General features: G+C 42.2%; 1 protein-coding gene across 1 annotated transcript in view; it reads left to right on the top strand.

The window, feature by feature from the left end:
• Positions 1 to 376: 376 nt before the first annotated feature.
• LVRN (laeverin) overlaps positions 377 to 25,595 on the top strand; it is a 98,557-nt gene continuing 73,338 nt past the window's right edge. The window contains exons 1-3 of the mRNA XM_075596179.1: positions 377 to 464; positions 7,801 to 8,001; positions 10,277 to 10,416. Of these exons, the coding sequence (XP_075452294.1) occupies positions 377 to 464; positions 7,801 to 8,001; positions 10,277 to 10,416 (429 nt within the window). The remainder of the gene's footprint in view (positions 465 to 7,800; positions 8,002 to 10,276; positions 10,417 to 25,595) is intronic.

Here is a 25,595-nt window from a genome sequence, read left to right as displayed (position 1 = left end):
ACCCTAACGTCCGTAGAAATGTATCCAGCCGCTATTTCACTGATTAACGTTAGGTGGTTATTCTCTTTAGTGGATAGGCGTTATGAGTAACCTAACGTTAATTTAGGTTAAAGTTAGGGTAAATAGACTTAGGCTAAGTCCATGCTGCCACAGACTGCGCAGACGCCTCCGCGCGGGGCGTGATCAGATTTCTTTAAGGCAGTGATTGAGCCCATAGACCGCACGTAGGCAGCAGCAGAAGGGGGCGCACGTTGCACAAGAAATCAGTTGAAACTGATTTCTCGCCACGACGGGCAGATCATGTGAGCGATTCGCCCAATCAGGGACAAACCAGCTCCGTGACGCCCCTAGGCACGTCCCCCATGGTGCGTCTACCATGGCCAGAAAAAGCACCCGCTTCACGCGGGTGACATCACAGCCTTCGCACAAGCGAAGGCTATATGGCCTTAGCCTAACAGAGCAAGGTGCACCTGGCCCCAAGTGCAACATTTTTCAAAACATACTACAGGGGATCATACTCTACAACTCTTGAAAAATTGGAATGACTTTTCATTTTGAAAATAATTGTAAGGGAAATGTAATATATAGAGAACTTTGCAGGCATGATATGTCTCTCACTAACTCTGGTGCCTGAGAAACTGGGAGATAGAATGATTTTCTTGCTATCTGACACTGGGATTTGGACCAGGTTCACCTGCTTCAAAGCCAGGGACGTTACCACCAAGCTACTCCTCCAGACCAATTTGTAAAGCTCCTGTTCCAATAACCGCTAAAACTGTGTAGACCTCGTGCGTGTTAATCAGTTGCAGACCTGACAAAGGATGTTGTCAGCTGAGTACTTAGAAAGGATACTCACTTTATTTACTCACAGCTGAGTACTTAGAAACGATACTCACTTTATTTACTCACAGCTTGGTACCCCAGCTTACACGGGCTCCTTTTCTCTGGTGCTGTCCTGCCAGGTTTGGAGGCCCTGCAACCATGCTGTCTCATTCACCAGACTCCTCGGGACAGATCCTCACTCTTTTTCTCCTTGTGGGTCTCTCTCTGTGTGCCTATGTCTATTCCGCCTCCTCTTTCTGTGATGTCTTGACTTCTCAGTGTCCTATTGTATTAGTCCTTTCTTCTGCTCACAGCCATTGGCCACGGGGCATGTCCATCAATACACTTAACACTGTGATTGGCACAGCAGGTTAAGTCCTGGTATCCCCCGGGGCACATTCACATGTCTTAGACAGGTCTGCAATCCTGCCTTTTAACCATTATCACCTAGCATACAGTGCTTCCACTGCAGCAAGGGATTCTGGGAAATGACATGCAAATGAGCATACAATGTGTCACCTTTTAAGCACAGCATGGGATTAGATGCAAAGCCAGTGTGAGTGGTTTGACTGTCTTTGCATCTAATCCCATGCTGTGCTTAAAAACTGTGAGAACAGCAGAGCATTTGCTTATATGGGTTCCATGTAAATGGATTTCAGGCAAAAGGTGACACATTGTGTGCTCATTTGCATGTAATTTCCCAGACAATGGGATGGCTGGATTGCTTCTGAGGAAGGAAAGACGACTGCCTGCTGGGACAGGAAGTGGGGAATCAAGACCTGGACACTCAAGTGGCAGGTAGTGTCCACGGAGCAGTGCTCCAGGGACTAGGCCAGAGGTACACTCCCAGGGCCCAGTTTGTCCCCTAAGACACTGTAGAGAAGTAACTGTATTATATAGGGAACTGCCTTAAGACAGGGACTCCTTCACTGTACTCATAGAGAGAGAGAGTGAGATGCTGCAGGACAGTGCCTGACTGTCAGTATAGCATGTAGATGAAAGAGGATCTGACTCCAAAGCAGAGACTGTTTGCAAAGGATCATCCGGCTGGGGATCCCTCCCCTGGGGAGTCAGTTTGTATATCCATTCCTGCAGGGAGTAGCGCATCGCGCTGTGGGATCACGTGGCGGAGCTGCTTATCATCCAAGGATTATCCTGGTTAGGGCAGTAACCAGGGAGGTAGTATAAGTGCAACAACGGGCCCCAACACAGGGAAGTGCTATCCCTCACACTCACACTCACCTTATTGTTTGTGACACTCAAGGGATAAGTGCCCAAGCACTTTGCTATTCAAAGGACTAAGGGTGATGCAATGATGGACATGTGGGCTGGTGGGATGGTATGCATTCAGGGTGATGCAATGTTATGTAATGATGTATTGATGATATGCAAAGGTTATTATGATGCTTAGTAAATACTGTTCTCATTCAACTGAGAGTGTATTTACTGTACATGTGTGTTCTGGTGAGGGTACACTCCCACCACGTTGGAATCCCTCATCAGTGGAGGCGCTGCATGTGTGTAAGTATACCCCAGGCTCCCAGAGGCGGAGGCTCAGGCCTCTTGTTAGACTCACAGGTGACAGCAGCATCATTAGTTATTGTACCCCAGGGGTACACCCGCTACAGTGATAAAAAGTAGTATAAACCATAATAAAATAATATTTATGAAGGTTGTTATATAGCTTGTTACATACTGTATGACGCATAGTTCAGTGCCTGTTATAACATTTGATGCATTGCATTGTGTGGTGTACCTGCTTGATACTATTTAAACTGAAACTGAATTATGTGTATTTTTATTTTAAAACTAGTGATAGTAAATGTCCTTTTTTAAGTTAAATATATTTTATTGTCGCCATACTGTGAAATTGCTTTTGTGAATGTATACTGTATAATGAAACATCTGTTTTTAATTGATACATAGCCACTTAAGCACTTCTAATTCTGCGCTAACAATATAAATAGACTTTGGATTTACTCCAGGTTAAACTTGGTGTACGATTTTGACACAGTTTCGAATAATGTTTTTTACGCACATAAACAAAATAAATAGGACATACCATTAACATTTGTGTTTCTGAGGCATCACTGCTGCTCCTGCTCTTTTAACACCTGTTTGCGCCCATATATCTGACTAAGACCCAAATCCACAAATCTCTATTAAGTCATATTAAGCCTTAATGCAGATCTTCAAAGGTCAATAGCATAGCATTAAGTCATGTTTTCTCCCGCATAAGATCATTGCATTGACTATAACGGTTGTTAGTGATAACGACATGCAAACGAGGCATTTACCCTAACATTGCATATCCACTACAATCTGTTAAGGTTAACGCTGGGACTCAATGTCACGTTAGTTAAGTCATACCTAAACTTTGTGATACCCTGAAAAAGTGTGAGAGAAATCGCTCTCTCTCGCCCACCCACACCCCCACCATTGATTTAACCACTCACCCCACTCACCCCTCCCCACCCTCATTTCTCTCTCTCTCTGCTCTCTCTCTCTCTTCCCCCTCCAGATGAAGCCCTCTTCGGGGTGTGGTTGGCAGGCATACCTAACGTCACATGATTGGCACGTAACGTGGCGTTGAGCCTATGCTAATGATATACACAACGGCCGTTGTCTTTGCATATACTTCACTTTGTGGATATGTGTCAATCTCAGATTAAATGATGTTCCTCACTGTTTTAGGTAAATCATGTTATGAGCCCTTATTTAAAGCAGCAATACGGGTTAATTATTTAAAAATATATATTTATTTTTTATTACGGGTTTAAAGCAGGGGTTCTCTGGAGCTGAACCCCTTTAATTTCATCTCTGGGGACCTCCTGCTTGCAGAGATACTTACCTCCATAGTGGTGCTGGTCTCTCTGCAGGCAGATAAACAGTGATCCTTAATCTAATGGCGACGTTTAAATGTCCCACGCCCTGCGGGCCAATAGGAAGCCTTGACATCATCCACGGAGGCTTCCTATTGGCCCACGTGGCCCAGACCTTTAGACTCCTCAGAGATACCCGCACCCCCTATGGCGGTAAGTATCACGGCAGACAGCTAAAATGAATAGGGTTCAGCTCCGGAGATCCCCTGCTTCAAACCTTTAATAAAAAATAAATATTGTTCTTTTTTAAAAGTTGTCCCCTATTGCTGCTTATTTACTCCTAATTTTTTCTAACACAATGCTCACAACGAAACTCAGTACTAGAGTGTGTGTAGGAACTTAGGGAGGACACCCATCGCAGACGTACAACCAGGACCTAGTGTACCGAAAGAAAAGACATAGGGGAACGACGAGGGCGGGAAATACAAATGGGGGCCGCAAAGCTGTCTGCCAGGGCAATGGAGCTTTGTGAACCGAGCTGTTAAAAACATTTGTGATGCCTAACGTACACATTGCAAAAAAAGGGGGTGCATAATGTACTTTATGGTTTTCTTGCATAAATTTTACGGAAAATATTCCATTTGTGACTCTTAGTAGTTATCCCCCTCAGTCGTATTTGGACAGTAGTTACAGGACAGTGACGGCTGCGATGTTCTTGGTAATGGATTCCAGGGTAAACATGTTATTGGAATACCTGTAGATATAAAGTGATTGAAATGCAGTAGATTTGATTGTAAGTAGATTTGTTTGAAACGCAGTAGATTTGATTGTAAATAGATTTGTTTGAAACACAGTAGATTTGACGTGGAAACCTGGAATTTAACTTCTTCGCACCATCCCAAAAGTGTTGCAAACTATCTTTTTTTTTTTTCAATCTTTTTTTTAAGTTGAGGAACTTCACATAACATCAGGAAAAAAAATGTTTTAATCACTCCCCAAATTTGTCATTTTATTGGAGATCAAGTTAGTAGTAAGAGTGCAGGTTTTTAAGTTACATCTAGGTAGTATAACAAAGATAAGTGGTGTGGTGTGGTGGTTTTGGGAAATTCATTATCCTCCTTTGCTAAAATGGAAATACGTTTCACAAATTCCTAACATGGTTTCACAGTCAGGAGATTAGTGGCATGATAATTATATCTGCAGATATAGGACGTCTGTAATGAATATTATTGACTCCTGTGGAATACTTAAATAAATGTTGAAAATTGAATTGTAAATGTGCTTTTTATGATAATATAGGAAGCACACTGATATACATTCAGCCTATTCTATACCTCCTTCTTGCCTATGCAAGTACTTTCTATATTCTATACCCCACACAGATAAAATTATAAACTAAGCATAAAAGGTTACATTTCAGAAGCCTGTGTTCCATCAGTCTAAAAAAACCAACCAGTGCTTATTTGCCATGTCTAGTGGAGATATCATAATCCATAGTTAATGGGTTGTGGGATTAAAACTTTACAAAGTGCAGCATTGTTACTGTAGCTCAAAAAGAATAATGTGAGCAATCACCGCACAATCCTAAAATTATAGCCTTGGACAAATTAAAATAATAAGAAAAGAGGTTAAGATCCAACAGAGCAACTGCTATCTTAGGACTGCTTGGAACAGATGGGTTCATTGAAATAGTCTTGCTGCTGTGCATTACTGTAACATTTGGGGGGGGGGGGAGATTAAATTCCAGTTTCTCCTTGGCACATACTGTACTCATAGGTGTCCTCCAATGATTAGAGGAGAGAAATTATTCCATTGTTAACTCTTAATTGTCAATATTGAATTCAAGTCTAACACACTTAAAATGTAGTATGTTAGTTGTAAAAAAAAAAGGCAAGGGTCTCACATATGAATTACATAAATTATACATTTAAAAAGTAGGAATCTGAGTATTCCCCAAATCTTGCATCTGACTCAAAAATATAGTATAAGCATCACTACGTCTGCAAAGAACAGAGAGAAGTAGAAGAGGTACATCCCTGTACCACCATGTTGTGCACCCACAATAAATAATTTTTTTTTATTGCAACTGCTTAGCCCCGGATCATTTATTTCTGGACCGGCTGTGCTTCGCTTCCCCCACATGGACTCCCGCCTAGAAGTAGAAGTGATACTGTACTTATTTTGAAATCCATATAACACAGGACCTTTCCTTTATAACAAACGACAAAGAAGCCCAAATGCTACATCCAATATGACAAAAATACACAGTAAAATACTTTTATATTCTCTTGAAAAAGGGTCATTTAATTTAACCCTTTAGCCCGCCCCTCCCCACTTCCCAAGTAGGTCCTTTCATTATACTGCATGTAGATCCAATGTGGTCTTTCTCCCTCCTAATAGCGGTAAATGAGAATTTTAATCCTAATAAAGGTATATTAGTATTATATCTGGTAGTGTTAGGACCTGTGAACAGGGTCTGCCTTGACGTGGCTCGCAAGCTTACAATGCTTTGGCCAAAGGGTTAAATTAAATTACCCTTTTTCAAGAGAATATATAAGTATTTTTCAGTGTATTTTTGTCATATTGGATGTAGCATTGGGCTTCTCTGTCGTTTGTTGTATACTGTACATATGCCACACTCAATATCTCTCCTTTTTGACACTTATATACATATATATTTTGTTGGGGCTCAGGGGTTCCCAAAAAGAGCTTGCTGGGGTTTTGTGTGTTTGTTTCCTTTCCTTTACATGCCTATATAAATACAGTTTCCTAGTACTACTGCTTTGGTGAGCCAGTGTATGTGGTGGGAAGGATGGACTGATACTCCCCAGAGGAATGTTCCTCTGGGAACTGATTCATTGAATGAGCAAGATGTCATAATATGTGCTTAGAATAAGAGTTTACATTTTTATGTGCTGGTGTATTGAGGTCCTCTTGACGGCTAGATGGATGTGCTTATATTGTGATGGTGCACAGATGTGCCTGCAGGATGTTTATCTTTTGTTATGTCTGCTACCACTTTCCTGCTAAGTAGTATCTGAAAACGTGCTCAGTAAAGGTGTCATTTTACGCAATTATATATGTTGAATAAAAGTGGACCATAGCAATTTCATATTTATCATACAGCTGGTTACATGGCCTGCATTTGCTATAGTATAAATAAATGCAAAGATTATGGGTATGCACTTTGTGGATTCGCCATGCAAATAATCAAATCCATACATTATTTTTATCATTTAAAATGGCTTTCTAAAGATCCAGCCTCCGGGAGGTCACTGATAATGTATCTGAACTTGAAAAACAAATGCAGATGTCAATATTTCCAAAAACAAACTCTCGTGTTTTACCACCATAAGCCATAAAATGTACATTGACGAGTGACACTTTCTATGGTTACATTTTACAAACCACATAAGAATGTCTCAACGGAGGTACAAGATATATAGGGCACTCGCTTACCGGCTGTTTCCGAATCACAGGGCCTCTTCACTCCGCCCACCAGATTGAAACAGAACATCCCTCTCTATTGCGCCTGTATTGTCGTTCATCTGTAGAATTTATAGCTGTATTAGCTGCTTCAACTAGACGTCGCTAGCCCTGTATGTTAAGGTGTCTGTTCTAAAACATTTCTCAAACCAAAAAGGAGGCCTCTGAACGGTACTCCAATGTTGCGACTCTTTGTACAGATGAACGGAAATACCGGAGCAATAGAGAGGGATCTACTGTTGTCAAGCTGGTGGCCGGAGAGAAGAGGCCCTGCGATCCACAAGCATTCAACAAGTGAGTATATCTTCTGTCTACATTGAGACATTCTTATCTATTTTCGATATTTGTTACCACATTTATGAGAGCGTCCCATCTGAATGAGATAACAGAGACAGACCTTTAGACCAGGGGTGCTCAACTCCATTCCTTAAGCCGCTCCAACAGGGCAGGTTTTCAGGATATCCCTGCTTCAACACAAGTTGCTCAATCAGCCCCTGCTTCAGCACCGGTGGCTCAATCAGTCCCTGCTTCAACAAAGGTGGCTCAACAAGAGGCTCAGTCTTTAACTGAGCCTCTGATTGAGCCACCTGTGCTGAAGCTGGGATATCCTGAAAACCTGACCTGGTGGGGGGTGGTGCTTGAGGACTGGAGTTGAGCACCCCTGCTTTAGACTACATTTTACAAACTGATGTGGCTGTTGTGCCCACCCTCTTCTGTTCTGTCCGCAGAGTCCTGATTGCATCAGCGTTGGAGCCAACGTCTGCCCGGAGTGTTTATCCATGCTTTGATGAACCAGCAATGAAAGCAACCTTTAAAACAAGAATTGTGCATAATTCAAGCTATGTGGCCCTTTCCAACATGCCTGCAATAGGTAGGTAAACACTTGTGTGTACAGTCAGAAAGCATGTTTCAGTTGATAACCTTAGCTCACCTCTCAAAGCAGCAGTCCATATGTTCTGGGGATACCAATAGGTAAAACGCAGTGGATGTTAAAAATTCTTAAGATTTGAATTTAAAAATTGAAGGGCTACACCAGTGGTTCCCAAGCGCTGCGCCGTGGCGATCAGGGCCCCCAGCACCGGGAAACAAGGGCCAGTAAATGTATATGTAATGAGAGTGAGTGTGTCTGTGAGAGAGTGAGTGTGTCTGTGAGAGAGTGAGTGTGTCTGTGAGAGAGTGAGTGTGTGTGTGAGAGTGAGAGTGTGTGTGTGAGAGAGTATGAGAGTGTGTGAGAGAGTATGAGAGTGTATGTGTGAGAGAGAGAGAGAGAGAGAGAGAGAGTGTGTGTGTGTGTCTGAGGGAGACACCAACTGCGCACTGCAACTGTTAGGTATGTATATACAACTTTGTTTTTACTTTGGGCGCCGCGGAAAAATCCTGATCGCCTTGGGGAGCCTTGAGCGGAAAAAGTTTGGGAACCACTGGGCTACATATTAATAGTGGCCATTTTCCCTATTCAATTACTTTTAAGCTATTTGCTCCTGTGACAGAAACCGAATGCACAATTCAAAGGAATAAAGTTACAATCTTCTTTAGCATGGGCATATTCAATTCTTCAGCGTAGTAGACAATACACTTTAATGTCCATGAGGATTGATTTAAGCAGGTCCAGCACAGCAACACTGCTTGTTGGCAATATGTGATTATTTTACTAATTGAAGTGACGCAAAAATAAAGTGTAAGCATCACAAGAGCTTTAAAGAAGTGACAGAAATGATCAAAAAACTTTCTTACACACTTGTCTCGTCACAACTATTTTACATGCCTATTTAAATATACAGTACATGGCGTTTCCTTGTACCACTGCTTTGTTGAACTAGTACATTTGTCGTAAGAATGGACTGCTGCTTTTATAACCTTTTGTTTGTTTTAACAAATCATTTGCATGGTTAATAATATATCCCAAATCAGTACCAATAATGAAGAGGGTATGTTATTGGCATTAATTCTATTGCATTACACAATTACCAATTATTGTAAGATTGCATTTGTTTAACTTATCTAAATGTTTTTGTGCGGCATATTGTACTGAGACACAGAACAATAACTCATACAGACTTGTTTGTTTTTTGTCTTGTTAAAAATGCAGTCCTTCTAGGCAAAATTGCAGTGACATATTCAACTGGTTTATTCCTGGTTACATAGTTACATGTAACATACTGTAGCAGATTAGGCTGGAAAAAAAACATATGTCTACTGAGTTAAACCTTCATTAAAATACAAGATAATTGTCCTATATTTATAGTTGTGCTGATTCCCAGGGAGGTGAAAAAAAAAGTACAGTGTTTCATGATAAGGGAAACTTGTGTGTCTCACTTCTCTTACTTGACATCACCTGTTGTTAAGCAGAACTTGTCCTTCCAATTTCTTTCACCTGCAGCAGCATGGTCCTGTGATGTAAAAAGGAACATGCAGTAATAACATTATATTTGAGGGGTGGAGAAAAGTTTTGACGAATCAGCACCTTAGCCGGATCCGGGATAACAAAACAAATTAAATCTAGTGTTCAAGTATAGTAAATATGGGTAATGTAAAATTTAAATATGGTTACATTGGCTTACTTTACATTGTTCATAGCATGTTTTGGCAAGTGGACTGCCTTTTTAGCACCTTTAGTGTTTGAATTGCCTTCAATGTATTATCCTTTTGTTTGACAGATAATGATTTAACACAATACATGAAATAGTGTCTGTAACATCATGTTAGACTAGAGTAATGCAACTCACTCATCCAATGGCGGAGTAGATCGCTCTTATGAACCATTGACATCCACAATATTCTAGCAGCACACCCACTCCAGATTTTTTAAACGTTCCTGTGTTCCATTTTGTTCTGGCCTGAGTACCAGCAGGAGACTTCTTCATTGCCTCCTACTTGTAGTTAGACCGACCAGGAATGGAAAACACAACGCCTTCTCCCTACAACATGAATACTTTGGACAGCAAGATCTCCAAATACTATTTCAAGTGTGCGATTGAAATGCTGTAGATGTCAGTGGATTCAAAAGAGCTTTGTACTTGACCATACATGTAAACCTTGACAGGATGGGACTGCTTTGAAGTATATACTGTACATGCTAAGACTGCATTCAATCTCTGTTTTAGTTTGAATTTTTGTTTGTACTAAAATGAATTAATTTTCTCTAGCTGTGTCCGAAAGGGAAGATGTAAATGGAACTAAATGGACTGTTACCACATTTAACACTACATTGAAAATGTCAACTTATATAACTGCTTTTGTAGTTTGCGACTTTGATTACGTCAAAACAACTGAAAGGGGCAACGAGGTAAAAAAAAACAATCTACTTAACCACTTAACAAAGCTGTCAACAGCCCTTCTTAGATCTGAAATACCCAACATAGAATTACCACACTGCAGTAAGATCATTTCAAGATTGTATGAGCTTCTCTGGATAATAATGCATAGAGATAGGTCTAGTACATTCTGCACATTAATATGAATCATTGATAGGGCAATGAATACATAGAAACACACAGGAACCTGCATCCAGTTAATCCTCAACTAGTAACATTTGATGAAATAGTTACATCCACTTCCTAGTCACTCCAACAGCAAATGGGTTGAACAAAAGCAAACTGACTTTTTACATCGCAATAAAATAAAAGGAAAACATGCCCCTGCCTTGAATTATAATGCTTGTCTTTGCTGCCGCAAAACATTGGTTTTTAAAAAAAAGGCAGTAAAAAGGCATGATTTCCATGACTTTGGCAACTGCTCAAAAAGCTGTGTGATGCGGCAAGTATAAGCTTATAGGGGTTCATGTTAAAATGGATTTGAAGCAAAAGATGACACTGTGAGCTCATTTGAATGTAATTTCCCAAAATCCCTGGCAGCAGCGGAAGCACTGTATGCTGAGATAATGAGGAAAGGACAGGGTTGCAGACCTGTGTGAGACGTGTGAATGTGCTCCCAAGTGATATTTTTATTTGCTGGATCTGCGCAACAATGTTCCGTTTTCAGTGTTCCCTACCGCTGGATTCCTGAAGCTCTGATTGTGGATGCAGTTATACTGATACTTTTCTCTTAGCCCTCTTCTGTAGAGTGGTTGGGGAAAAAAATGTATGTGCTTTCCACAAAGCTTGTCTGCTTAGTAAAAACATTACTGTGTTACATACAGCTTTGTTTTCCACGTTAACACACCAGTTACAAGAAGACACCATGATTACATTCATCGTCTGGAGGGCATAGAGATAAAACAGAGGCAGGATGCAATGGAAACATTGATGACTGTTCTATCTAGTACTGAGTGCTGTACCTGGTAATCAGAGCATTGCTAAACCTATGTTTTAAATAACTTGGTAATAAAAACACACATAAAAAGCAGTCATAAGGAAAGCAGATGTTACTGATTTAAATTGTGAATGAACACAGCAGTACCTTCACGACGCTGAACATCTGCTTATATGCATGTACAAAATGTGCTGTGGTTTGTTTGTAGTACGCTAGTGTTTGTTATTTAATTTAATGTGTTAAATGCAAGATCATTTGCAGGCTGTGATGCCCTTTATTGAGCCATATAAAGATGTTATTGCACATTAGCCAGATTCACGTCTGATCCTTTCTTCAGATGTAATCTTATCAATGGGCTATAAGTTGAATTCACAAAGTTTGCAAAAACAATTTTCTACATAAAACATGGGGAGGGGGGAGGATTTACTAAACTTCAGTACGGGGTGTTCAAGCTTAATCCAGCCTTAACTGCCATAAAAGTCAATAGCAGTTAACGTTGGGTCTATTTGACTATGAGATCTACCTGCAGGTCCTGAGCCTAAAGCCTTTTATTTTATATATAAAGGCATTATAGATAATGCAGTCCCGGCTGCCAACTAAATGCCCTAGGACCCTAGACCCTATATGAGGGAAATGCCACTGTGGTTGGGGACTTTATTGATAGGAGTGAACACTATGTGGCTTATACTATCTTTTACAAAGCAGCGAAATGTAAAATTTTTTGGGGGGTGGGGGGGGGGGAATTCCTCATTGATTTAAGAATATCAGTAAAAAATAGCCCATTCATCCGCTTCGGCAGATATAAAATAAGCCCCTAAATGGTTGGCAAGAAATAACTTCTATTGTATTGTGTGTATTTAATATGACATTTTTAAGCCTCTTAATCAATGCCGATTTATTAATTTGCTGTACTGAATCATGATCTGTAGAATGGAATAAGATATAGCAGCTACCTGTACTGTATATAGCCTCTCACAGTGGCCCCCTTTTGCTGGTTCAACAGCGATTAACCAATGTTTTGTACATACTTTGTACTTTGTACATGGTACAGTACATCTAGAATTTTACCTACATTATTTTCTCTCACTCTTCCTAGCACATATGTAAGTGTTGGACTCAACTGCGAGTCAGATCTCAGATCATAAGGGATTAATCAATCATTCTTGAATGATGATAACTCCTCACATGTGACAGCACAGCTTGCTCACTGGGGGATACAAACCATTCTGGCGGGATACTTTTGTAAACAATATTAAACCTTTTAAGAACTCTCTTTTTGGTTTATTAAATCATGACAACCTGTAACAAATGTATTAAACATAAAAAATAAATTTGACAACACATACTTGAATCATCATTGTATTATTTAAAGTGCTGTATGTTTACCTAAAAACATAAAAGCCATGTTGTAAAAAAAATAATACAGTTTTATTATAAAGGTATCACATTTGGATAGGTGTATCAAAGGAAAAAAATCTCTGAGAAATCAGACATTAATGGGATTTGTTCAGTGGTGTCTTGACGAAGGGAGTTTTATCCCTTGCCCCCTTCCGCCCCTGAAATGTTGTGTCAATTTCTTACAAATTGAGGTGATTAAATATAGAGCAAATGTCACTATTTAGGACACCAACTCTGCAGTGCGTTAACTTCTTGTCTATAATTTGCGGCAATGAGAGCGACAAAACAGGACGTTGCATGAGTTTGACTGCGCCGGAGGGACCAGAGGAGGAGTGAAGATTATCCCAGGAGTCTGCCGGTTTTGTATTAATTCGAAAACAAAACTGGTGCAGGATAGCACATTATTATACTGTATGTCCTTTGTTTTCAAGGTAAAAAAAAAAATTACACCGTGGCAAGTATTAGTAGCAAACATTGAAGCACAAATTGACTCTGGATAGTGCTATTTTGCACATATGCTAGCCTCATCAACAGGGTAAACTTTAGTTGTAATTTCTTGAAGAAAAAAATAAATCTAAGATATGAATCACTTTAAATGTGCTATTTATGTCGTCGTCATCGTCATCCCCCCACCCTTATAATTTGGTAAAATCACACCCTTAATTGGTGTGCATTCTGTATGTTGGAGACTGAGGGGCGTATACACTAATGTCTGTTGTGGGTTAACGTGCGCACCTCAGGTGTTAACTGCCATTAACTTGATAAATACCAATATAAAGTAGTGGAACATCAAAACTTCGTCCACCTATGATCCCGTCGTCCCAAATCTGGATCCTCATAATACAAAGTTAAATAGTAGATGAGGTAGAAGAATGACAAACGTCCATCAAGTTCAACCTATGCTAAATTTAGACAATGGATACTTTATCCTATATCCGTACTTACAGTACTGTATATTGATACAGAGGAACGCAAACAAAAACCTCAGTGAAATATCATCTAATGTTATCTCATAAGAGGAAAAATAAATTCCTTCCTGACTCCAGATAACTCCCTGGATCAACATCATTCCCATATTTACTTATTTGGTATATCCCTGTATACCTTTCCTTTCTAAAAAGCTGTCCAAACTTTTTTGAAGATATCTATATCTATCTATCTGCTATCACAGTCTCCATGGCTAATGGATTCCATATTGTAACTGCCCTTACTGTAAAGAACCCTTTCCTTTGTTGATGATGAAATCTCTTTTCCTCCAACTTTAAGGGATGACCCGGTGTTATTAATACTGCCCATGGGATGAATAGTTCTTCTTAAAGCTCCTTGTACTGTCCCCGAATATATTTGTATATAGTTATCATATCCCCTTTCAGATGCCTCTTTTCTAATGTAAACAAATCTAATTTAGCTACCCTCTGTGACAGGCAAGGGTAACCAGGCTATACAATAAAGGTTACACCCTCTGGTTGCCCTTGGGTCCCTGACAGCTACCTAGCTCTATAAGCCAGGGGCCAGATATCATTACATGCAACGTTAAAGTGCCCCCTGCTTTTCCACTCTCTCTTTATCCCAGACTCATGAAACTTGCTGTGTGTAAGTTTTAAGTGGGATATTTGGGTTAAAGTGCAATTATTTTGTTTGCAGGAGTTCGGGGACCGGAGCTACTGGTAGTACCTTAATTCTACCCGGCGAGCAAGCATGATTTGCTGGTATGTGAGTGGAATTACACAGGGGATGCTCCGTGTCCCCCAGACTCCTGTTTTCGAGCCCCGATATCTGTCCTATGTCCCGTACAGTCATGAGTCTCCCCAAGGTCCCCCATGTATTAAAAAATGTTTTGAGTACTTTATACATTTATTATAAGGCTCCATACAGTTGGCCAGGGCATCTGCTAAGGTGCCATCAAGTCTGCATAGAGTCCATAGTTCAAAGAGGAGACGGGATGTTGAGAGGTGTTGGGGTGCTAAATAGATGGGGCAGGGCAGAGTACTGAGTCAGGAGAACAGAAACCCCCTGAGGGAAGGACCCTCTGGTCTGCCAGACTTAGTGGAGCCTGCCCAGTAGGTGGCAATGGGTTGACCATGGGAAGGGGCAGCATGTCGACACGTTTCCCATTTGGTCGATCCATATGTCCCACCCACGGGGCATCCCAAACCAGCTTGACACGCCCCCTCCTCTGATGTCAGCCAAGAGATGGGCCCCTGTTTCTATAGACTAGTGGGAGAGGGTTCCCACGCTCCGATTGGTCGCTCCTCCTACCTCCATGTTAACGATAGCTTAGCGGAGTGCATGTAAGGAGATGGCCGAGACATAAAGAACCAGACCATCTAGTGACTTGTGTCGATGAAGCTAGGGCGGGATTTTAAAAGTTGCTCTGTTGTGAATGACAGTGCAACCGGCTTTGTTTTGAAGCTAGGAAAGTCTGCCTCGCAGAGACTTAGTCAGATGCGAGGACCAAGTTCTGAGAATTGAACGTAGCAGTCGCGGCTCAGAACTGAAGCCGAAAAGTGGACCAGGAGAACCGGGTGTATATCCCGGTCAGGGTAAGCTAATCCAAGCGGGCGCCTGCACCTAGGAAAGCCTAGCTTTTTCCCCCAGCCCCCCAGTAAGTGTATTTTTAACTGTTTCTTGTGTAATTCTTCTGGTACGTGGGTTTACCAACATAAACGCAATTTGTTTTTACTACCTTGTATTAAACCTCATCTGCCATTTTCCTGCCTAAGTTTCCAGTCTATCCAAGTTCTTATGGGGAGAAATTACATCCTGCTCTGATTCTACTACCTTACACAATTTTGTGTCATCAGCAAAGATGGAGACTTTGCTCTCTACAGTATGCCAACTTCATGGTCATTAATAAACAAGTTAAAAAGCAGGGGTCCCAGTAACGATCTTTGAGGTACTCCACTCACGACTTTTGCCCAACCTGAAACAGCTCTATTTATTACAACTCTCTGTTGTCTATCATCCTCCAACCAGTTTTCAATCCAGATGCAAATATTTGCAAAAATAATTTGCTATATTTGGTACACTAACCTCCTTTGTGGAAATGTTTCAAAAGCCTTTGCAAAGTCTAAGTAGACCACATTACCCTGGTCAAATTCCTACTTATCTCATCAAAGAAACAAATAAGGTTAGTTTGGCACGACCTATCCTTCAAAAATCCATGCAGAATATTACTAATACAGTAATTTTGTTTTCCATTAGGTATTCCTGAATATTATCCCATACTAAACCTTCAAGTTGCTTCCCCACTATTGAAGTCAGGCTTACAGGTCTGTAATTCCCCGGTTGTCATCTAGCTCCCTTTTGAAATATAGACACGTTTACTATACGTCAAGTTTGTGGTACTGAACATGTGGAAATGGGAGTCCTTGAAAATTAAATGTAATGGTTTGGCTATTACTGATTTTAATTTTATCAAGTACCTATGAACTTCTTTCTCCGTTAACCAATTGTCCGGTAATATGGAGGTTGTGGCTTCCTCCTGTGGCACTACTATTGCAATTGATTCTTCTTTGTTAAATACAGAGGCAAGAATTTGTTTAATACCTCTGCTTTTTCCTTATCTCCAATAATCTGCCTGCCCATCTCAAACTGGATTGGTCCTATATTTTCTTTTCTCATTTTTTTGTTATTAAGGTACTTAAAGAACTTTTTAATGTTGATCTTACTTTCTTTTGCAATCCTTTTTTCATTATCCATTTTTGCCAAATTGATTGCCCTTTTGCAACCTTTGTTACATTCCTTATAATTGTGACATGATGCGTCTGCCCCTTCTGACTTTAATAATTTAAATGCCTGCCTCTTCTTTTCCATTTCCTCCCCTGCTTGTTTATTTAGCCAAATTGGTTTAGACTTGTTTCTTTTATATTTGTTACCCAAGAGTGTGCTTTTCTAACAATGTTTTAAAGACTGCCCATTTATCTTTCACATTTTTCACTGTAAAAATATAATCCCAATTTATTCCTTGTAGATTAGTCTTCAGTTTATTAAAATTTATTAAAATTTGCCTTTCTAAAGTTTAAAATCTTTGAACCCGAGTAATATGGTTTTTGATAATTTATTTTAAATGAGACCATGTTATGATCAGTGTTGCCCAAATGTTCCCGTACTTGAATATTTGTTATTACTTCTACATTGTTTGATATTACCAAATCCAGTATTGCCACTCTCCTGGTTTGTTTCTCAATAATTTAGGTCATGTAATTGTCTTTATGCACCCCCAAAAACCTGTTTCCGTTTGTTGTAATGCTAATCTCATTTCCCCAGTCTATGTCTGGATAATTAAAATCACCCGTAATGCCAACATGACCTAGTATTGATGCCTTCGCCATTTGCAAAAGTATTTAGACTTCCTCCATCTCACAGATATGTGGTGGTTTATAGCATATTCCTACTGTACATACATTTTCTTTGTTCTTTTACCTCCACTGCTAATTTTTATCCACAAAGTCTCTACATTTTCATCATTCCAGTCATAAACATATTCCCTTATAATAGGTTTTAGATCCGGTTTAACATATAAACATACTCCACCTCCTCTTCTATATGCTTGATCCTTCCGAAAATGCAGATAACACTCTAAATTAACTGCCCAATCATGAGTTTCATCCCACCATGTCTCAGTAATGCCTATGATATCATACTGCTTCCTTGTAGCTATTCATTTGAGCTCACAAATTTTATCTGTCAGGCTTCGTGCATTAGCAAGCAAGCAAGCATTTAAGTTTTTTTTCAGTCTATACTATTATCTGCTCCTGCCTTTCTTCTCCAATTGTATTTAGACTTTAGGTTAACACAGATACCCAGCAAGCTCAAACTCCCCCACCCACCACAAAGTGAATATATATTTATGTCAACCAGAGAGCTACTGAGCGTGGCAATTGTATATAACAAGAGACAGGGGGTGCCCAATGCTGCATCCAATTGACAAAACATATAAAGTAAAATACTTCAATAATAATAATTGGTTATTTAGTTAACCCTTTGGCCAAAGGCGTCATAAGCCTGCATACCAACGTCAAGGTATAACCAAAATAATGCAGGTCCTACACTACACTGTGAAACCTTTCCTTTTACCTCTGTGAGAGGGGAAAAAACCATAATGGGTCTTGTTCCTGCAGCAAGTGAAATGACCTTCCAAGTTAAAAGGGTGAAGGAGGAGTGAGCTCTGGGGGAAGGTGCCACAGCCTCCAAAGAGACATAGGTTAACACAGATACCCAGCAAGCTCAAACTCCCCCACCCACCACAAAGTGAATATATATTTATGTCAACCAGAGAGCTACTGAGCGTGGCAATTGTATATAACAAGAGACAGGGGGTGCCCAATGCTGCATCCAATTGACAAAACATATAAAGTAAAATACCTGTATTTAGACTTTAGAAGTTTTCTAGTATTATCTGTATTTAATATCAGTGTCTTCCTGTCACAGGAGACCAGGACTAACACACCAGGGATCAATTCGCGAGACAGAAACACAGAGTTTATAAATTAATTTATTGGAAAAAGAAATATCCACAGCTATTTACAGATAAACAACCCACACACTTACAACTGGGAAACTGGGGTACCCTATAAACCTAGGTGCAGGGAACTCCCTCAAGAGATTTACCCTGTGCTCCCTTCCCTGCAAAATCCTCTGCAGCATCTCCCCGTTGCACACAGCTCATTTCCAAGCTGCTTCTTCTCCTTAAGAATCTCTTTCACAACTAGAACACTCTCAGCTCACAGATAACAAAGAGCTGCTCTTATCTCACCAAGAATTTCCCCTCCCCCACAAGTTTGCAACACACACTGTCCCTGATATGCAGAGCCTTAGGCTCGTAATATAGTGGGTGTGCTCACGCATGCGCGTGTGCGTGTGCCTCTGTGAACACTCGTTCACGTGACGCACACTTTTTGTGTGTACGGTCCGTGCTGCTGCGAGCGACACACACACAAACACACATACTTTATGTTATGGATATGAGACTTGATAAACAAATGTTGTACATTTGATACAGCTTATTTAATTACATCAGGATATTAAATTACTGACATGCGGTATGTCATTAATATGATCAGCTTAATACATAGCCGCTTTGGCTTTTCACTACAACAATTTTCTGAATTAAAAAATATTGCTATGATTTATTTACTCCCTTTACTACCGGACAGTCCAGTAATGCATTATAGATTGAAGGACTTACTAACAGTGATGGCATGAAAGCAGCAACTCTTAAAAAAATGTGGAAAGCAGCAGGAAGTTTACATACATATATACACACACACACACACACACACACACACACACACACACACACACATACATACCAGACTGAGAGGTAGCAGCGCGAAAACTTACTTTTCACAGTCTTCCCCCCGATCGGCCGGCTCCACGCTCATTGCTGTGCACGCGCGCGGCCCTAGTATAGGACGGCTGGCTAACCACAGCCAATTATAAGTGCCGTGCGCATAGCGCAGCAAGCGCACCCACTATATTATGGGCCTTACTTGGGAAGATCACAGACCACTTGCAACAGTCCATCTGAAAACAAAATTAACCCCTGGTCCCTGAAGTGCTGGAACCAGGCTACAGAATATATCTATATATATAAAACTGAAAGTGTAGACAATTTGATTGGTCCGTCGGTCCGCCCGCCCTCCCACGACTCTTATTGGCTGGTGTGTCTCGCCCCCCCCCATGTGTCCCACCCCCCCACGGCTCTCATTGTCCGGTACACACCACAGTCATACACCGCATGCCCGCTGCCTCGCACTCCACCCGCCATGCTTTTGAGCCCGCTCCCCGGCGCACTCACTTCCCCGGTGCTCTCCCTTCCATGGCTCTCCCCCCCAGGGACCTCTCCCTTGGCTCACTTCCCCCAGCCCAGTCCCCCCCCCCCCAGAGCACGCTCCCTCGGCTCTCTCCAGCTCTCCCCCCCACAGGCCGCTCCCCTGGCTCTCACTTCCCCTGCTCCCCCTCCCCGAGAGTGCTCCCCCGGCTCTCTCCACCTCTCCCTTCACCGGCGGCTACGTGCAGCCAGAGGGGAGTGAGATGCTTGGCCGGGGGGTGAGATGTGTGCGCCTCCGCAGCTGGTATGGGGGCCAGAGAGGGGTGAGATGCGTGGACGGAGGGTCAGATGCGTGGGGGGGAGAGATGCAGCGGAGGGTTCACCCATCCACCCAGTCACTACAGTCACTACCCCCCCCCCCCAACCACTCACTAACCCACCCACCCACTCACTGAACTCTGAAGGGGGTGGGGGGTGGAACTGTGAAGGGGGGGGGTTCAGCTGTGATAGGGGGGGCAGGAGCTGAGAAAGGGTGGGAACAGAGCTGTGAAGGGGGGGCACAGACCTGTAAAGGGGTGGAATCAACAAGGTGAAGGGGAGGACGGAGCTATGAAGGCGGGGGAACAGAGGTGTGAAGGGGGGGCAGCTGTGAACAAGGGGGACCCCAGCTGTGAATGCGGGAGGGCCGCATTCATGTGCAGGGGGGCACAGATTGCTGGCAATGGGGGCAAAAGGGGAAGGGGAGGGAAAGGGGGAGAGAGAGAGGGCAATGGGAAGAGAGAGGGGGGAAGAGAGAGGGGGAGCGGAGAGAGAGGTGGAGCAGCAAAATTCTATCCCGGGCAATGCCAGGTATATCAGCTAGTATACACATATAACATAATACAAATGTATGACTGACAGGTAGGGGTAATGGCAGGCTTGACCTTTATTAAAAGCAGTCACATTTACCCCTACCGTCACACTCCCTGCTTGCCAAACTCCCACTTGCCGCCATTCTACCTCCATGACCCCTTGCTATTTTCCCATCTCTATATATTCTAATTAGTTTGTTATCTGTTTCTTGTCCCTCCCCCTCCATCCTAGTTTGCAAACAGAGAGTAAATGGAGGAAGCACACTGGCAATAGAATGCAAAAAAGAGCTTACTCTTGGTTTAATCCATCAGAATAATAGATGGTACATGAAAAGTTTCGGGACACAGCCCATGACTATTGGTCGCATTGCCACGACTGTAAGTGACAAGGAGTGAGACAATAGTAGAATAATTTAATTGGAACGGTGGACATTGCATTGAGGATGAGGATGAGGATGAGGATGAAGAGGATGTTGGATCTCCATCATATCCAACAGTGCTGTGGGAGGTGCTTGAAAAGAACGCTTTAAGACTGACCTACTTGTAAAAACAAAACTCGCAAGGGTGGTACAGGCACACATACTCGCCGATAACCCATGTCTGCACATTTTCAAGTAGCTCACCCCTAGTACCAACACTCCTACAGAACAGGCAGGGCACCCATGTGCTCTGACATGCAAATGGATACAAAGTCTGCCATGGGGCACCTGACCCTGTAAAATTCTGATATCTGCTCTGTCTCACTCTCTGGCCCCATTGTCTCTAAGGTGGTTGTTTTGAGTATGGTTCAGGAGGAGATGCCGCAGGGGAGGTTAGTGTGTGATGGAGGAGTGCTTGCCATAGGACAACCAATAGGAGAATAACTTGGAACATTGGACCATGGTGCAGCCTGGGCCTGGTGTGCCGCCCAGATGGTGAAGGTGTGGGTGACTTCCCCCTTCCAAGTCAGGGTGTGGTAGGTGGTGACTCTGTTCTGGTGACCTTGAGATGTTGCCCCACGTTTGGAGGAAAAATATGACATCACATAGCTTTCATTGCATATGTTGCTGCAATGCAGTCACACCAAGCTGAACCCGCTTCAGCCGCTTTGCAATTCTGCATCACATAGAATACATTGCATCCCCACAGATTCCCCCACTGTATCATTGGGTGGCAATTGAAAGAGGTTGTTCCTCTGGGTAACAACAAGCCCTTTGTGATGCTAGCTGGCAACAACTACCCCAAATGTCACTCACCTTCATCACCCTCTTGAACAATGACTGGCCAAGTACTGTAGATCCAGTTGGGCTTCCAGCAGTCCTGCACTTGCGCAAGTAACTGTCCCACCCATTCCTCCTTTCTGAAGTGCCTCCTGAGCCTCTGAAACCGTTCCCCCACCACCTGGTGCTGGTTCATCACCCAGTTAGAACAGAAGCAGCTGGATAGTGCAGCTGATGCAAGAGACTGGGACATTAATTCAAAGCCTGCTATGGGATTCCACAAGCTGGAATTATGCCCTGGTCTGGAATTACTCTCGTCACCTGCATCCATCTACAGCTGTGTTTGGGTTGAGAAAGTATCAGTAATCACTGCCACAACTGAGACACTAGAATCAGATGTGGATCATGCTTTCAATGGTGGCCCTGGAATACAGTAGTCTCTGTTTCCAACACAACATAATTGAATCCTCGTGCAGAGCTGCTACCACTAAAACAGCTCCTTCCAATGAGTGGGGTTAGAGGAGGTAGAACAATGAACAGGACCAAGTCAACCAATTCCTGTGTGGTGGAGTAGCAACTCAGTCTGCCTCCATGCAGCAGGCTGATTAATCTCAGCTTAGTTTTGCCTTTAAATAGCAGACATTTGCCACATTAGCCATATGCTAGCTTTACAATCAGATTCCGCCCGTCCTTTTCATACTGCCTTCTCCTCTTACCCTCCACCCTACAGTGTTAGTAAAGCCAAAGTTACAGATGCAGCCACCAGTATTAGAACACTTACCTGGGAAATTCTGGGATATTCTGGGGCAGTCTCCCAGTAAATGCAGCAACATTGTCTGAACATTGCCTCAACATTTCTGTGAGATTCTTAATGGCCCATCGGATTAACACATCAGGAGTCCCTGCAGTCCCATTCAAACTGAATGGGACTGCAGGGACTCCTGCTGTGTTAATCCGATGGGCCATTAAGAATCTCACAGAAATGTTGAGGCAATGTTGCGGCAAGTTGAGGCATTTACTGTGAGACTGCACCAGAATTTCCCAGGCAAGAGTTCAAATATTTTTTTTAATAACGGTTAATTATGTACTGCTGCGGCACAGTTTATTCGAGCATTTGCCCGTTCTGTGCCGCAGTAGTAGCCTGGCGCGCGCCCGAGAGTGACGGGCGCGCGCCGAAGCAGCGGAAGAGCGCCCTCCGATCGGGGCGCTCTCCCTACCGCTGCCGGGTCCGCCGGGTCCCCCGGAACCCCCTGCCGCTGTCCCGCGATCGCGGGACACCAGGGCTCCCTCGGGGAGCCCCTGGACGCGCGTGCAGGGGGCGCACGCTCCCGAAGACGCGTGACCGCGCAGGGGCGGCCACTAGCAAGCCGGGAAATCTCCCGGCTTGCGGATCTGGCCGCAGTGTAATAAACTGTGTCGCCAGTGTATGGTACACACACAACAATTTATTATAATACATTTGTGGTGACCTAACTTTATCCAGCCATGTTACTCTAGAGCAGTGGTTTCCAACCTTTTTTTTGGTTAAGGAACCCTAAGTGAAATTCTAAGGAACGCCCAACCATCTCTAATAGCAACTCTGTGATCAGATGTATTGCAAATTCTTCTGTATTTGATACAATTTTCTAACGACCAGAAAATTGCAGGGAACCTATTAGGGATGCCTGGGGAACCCAAGGGTTCCTAGGAACCCTGGTTGAAAAACAGTGCTCTAGTGTTACTGTTTTTTTCCCCCCCAGAATTGATAAATAAAATCTATAAACATAGATTATGGCATCCATTTAACCACATCTGTACACTACAGAACAGAGTACAGCAGGGTCCCGCTTATCGGCGCTCTGCTTTTCGGCTACTGTTTTGTTTACCTAAATTGGATAGATAAAAAATAAACAAACCAGAAGACACAGATAGTCTCCCAAAGATCCATTTTTAACTGCACAACAAGGCTGCTATATGAAATAGGGGTACAATACTCCCTGACAGATAGTCTAATAAGCTGTATGGGGTACAGAAAGTAACCGTTCCCAGCACTGTGGGAGGACAGTTACCAATAAAAGCCTAATATAGGCAAAATAATAAAGTTTTATTAAATGCAAGAAACAACGGCGCGTACTCAATTAGCATAAAAACAATTAAAATGCAGGGTGATAGGTAACACCAGAGGGGAATAGAATGGATAATCCAATGGATAATTGGTCTAGTATTCCCTAATGGTGGTAGCTAAATCTAGGTGTGGGGTAAAGTGAGGAGGTATCTATCAAAGGCAGAGGGGACAGGTATATGGATATATCATATACTTGTAAGTCTAAATAGACTCAGGAACAACTTAGTGTATGTATACCCTAACAATATATATATCTCCCTAGATCAAGCCTCCTCTCAATGTTAGTGGCAAGAGTGTGTAATCATGGTAAGTATCGGTATAATCGACAGTGGTAGTGACAAGATGCAAATGACACAACAGAAATGGTAATCTGACGGCCAAACTCCAAATAAAGCCTATGTGTCAGAAAAAAACAAAATAAACCATATTGCAAATGTGGTAACTCAATGTCTAATCACGGTAATCGGTGCGCAAATGATATACCAGCTGCAGTGCCTGCCACTTGTAAAAACACACCCGCCCCCCCATACACCAGAACGGTCTCACCCGTGACCTCCGACGTCAACGCGATGACGTCATCCCGACATACGTTTCGTGCTCGGGGCTGGCGCTTTCTCAAGGTGGGAGGTAACACATAGAGTAGCGCTATCTCTTTATATACCCACACGGCGGGGCGGTACTTTAAGAATATCCCAATCAGACACCGCATAAGGTGAATAACAGCTAATGGAATCGTACATATACATAATATGATCGTGGGGGGAGGAGGGTCAAACGAACCCAAATGTGCCTATAATACACTGCGCTAAACCCCATTTGTACATAAGGTATATATACCCCATACAGCTTATTAGACTATCCGTCAGGGAGTATTGTACCCCTATTTCATATAGCAGCCTTGTTGTGCAGTTAAAAAGGGATCTTTGGGAGACTATCTGTGTCTTCTTGTTTGTTTGATCTGTCAGTACTATTCCTTTGCACCGGTTGCTCTTACTATTACCGATTGGTGATCGGCTTACTATAAATTATTCATAAAGATAAAAAATACACAGTATCCATCATCTTTCTATCTACACGTGTTCACTACAGAACAAAATAGTATGTCTGATCTAATTTTTGGGGTGACAACTTCATCCAGCCTTTTAGGGTCCTATGTACTAAGAATTTTAAAACATCAGTGCTAAAAAATAATACAAGACTTCATAAAATGCGTGTCGCATGTATGAAGACATCATTTTGAATGCCTGATTGATATAATTAAAATGAAAACAGAATCAGTGTTAGTAAATATAGATTAGTTATGTAGCCGGCTCCCTTTTAACCCCTTTTTAGCCCTTTGTGTTCAGCGAGTGATGGAAAACTATGAATAGTTGACCACTTGGGCTACTATGTGGTTTATATTGACTGTACAGTATTTAAGGCCAGTTGTTATCACCTATTTCATGCTGCTTTAGCTTATCTTGCCTATGTATATAATGGGCATGTAATGGGCATTATATTGATTATTATATACATACAAGACATATATACATACAAGACAGGGCTAATGCCAGCCTGGAGTATGTATGTATGTATGTATGTATGATGTACAGTATACCAGAAAATGCGCTATTATGCCTATTTGTTAACAGATACAATAATAAATGCATTATTTTTAGGGTGAAACGTTGATGTATTGAGCTACAAAATGTAATGCATTTTTTGCTCTACCGCAGCTTGATGTATCCGGACCTTAGTGTTTGTTTACTAGAGTTACAGTTCACCAAAAAATGATAGATACGAAATATTTGCATCATCTTTTTAGTTATACATGTACACTAGTGTTGTACCAGGTCCTGAGGATTGCCGGGTACCGGTTAAGGGGCAATTTACTGGCCGGGTACCGGG

Source organism: Ascaphus truei, chromosome 1 (assembly GCF_040206685.1).
Source record: "Ascaphus truei isolate aAscTru1 chromosome 1, aAscTru1.hap1, whole genome shotgun sequence".
Lineage (NCBI taxonomy): Eukaryota > Metazoa > Chordata > Amphibia > Anura > Ascaphidae > Ascaphus > Ascaphus truei.
Note: the sequence above shows the minus strand (reverse complement) of the source record. Positions and strands in the feature narration are given on the sequence as shown.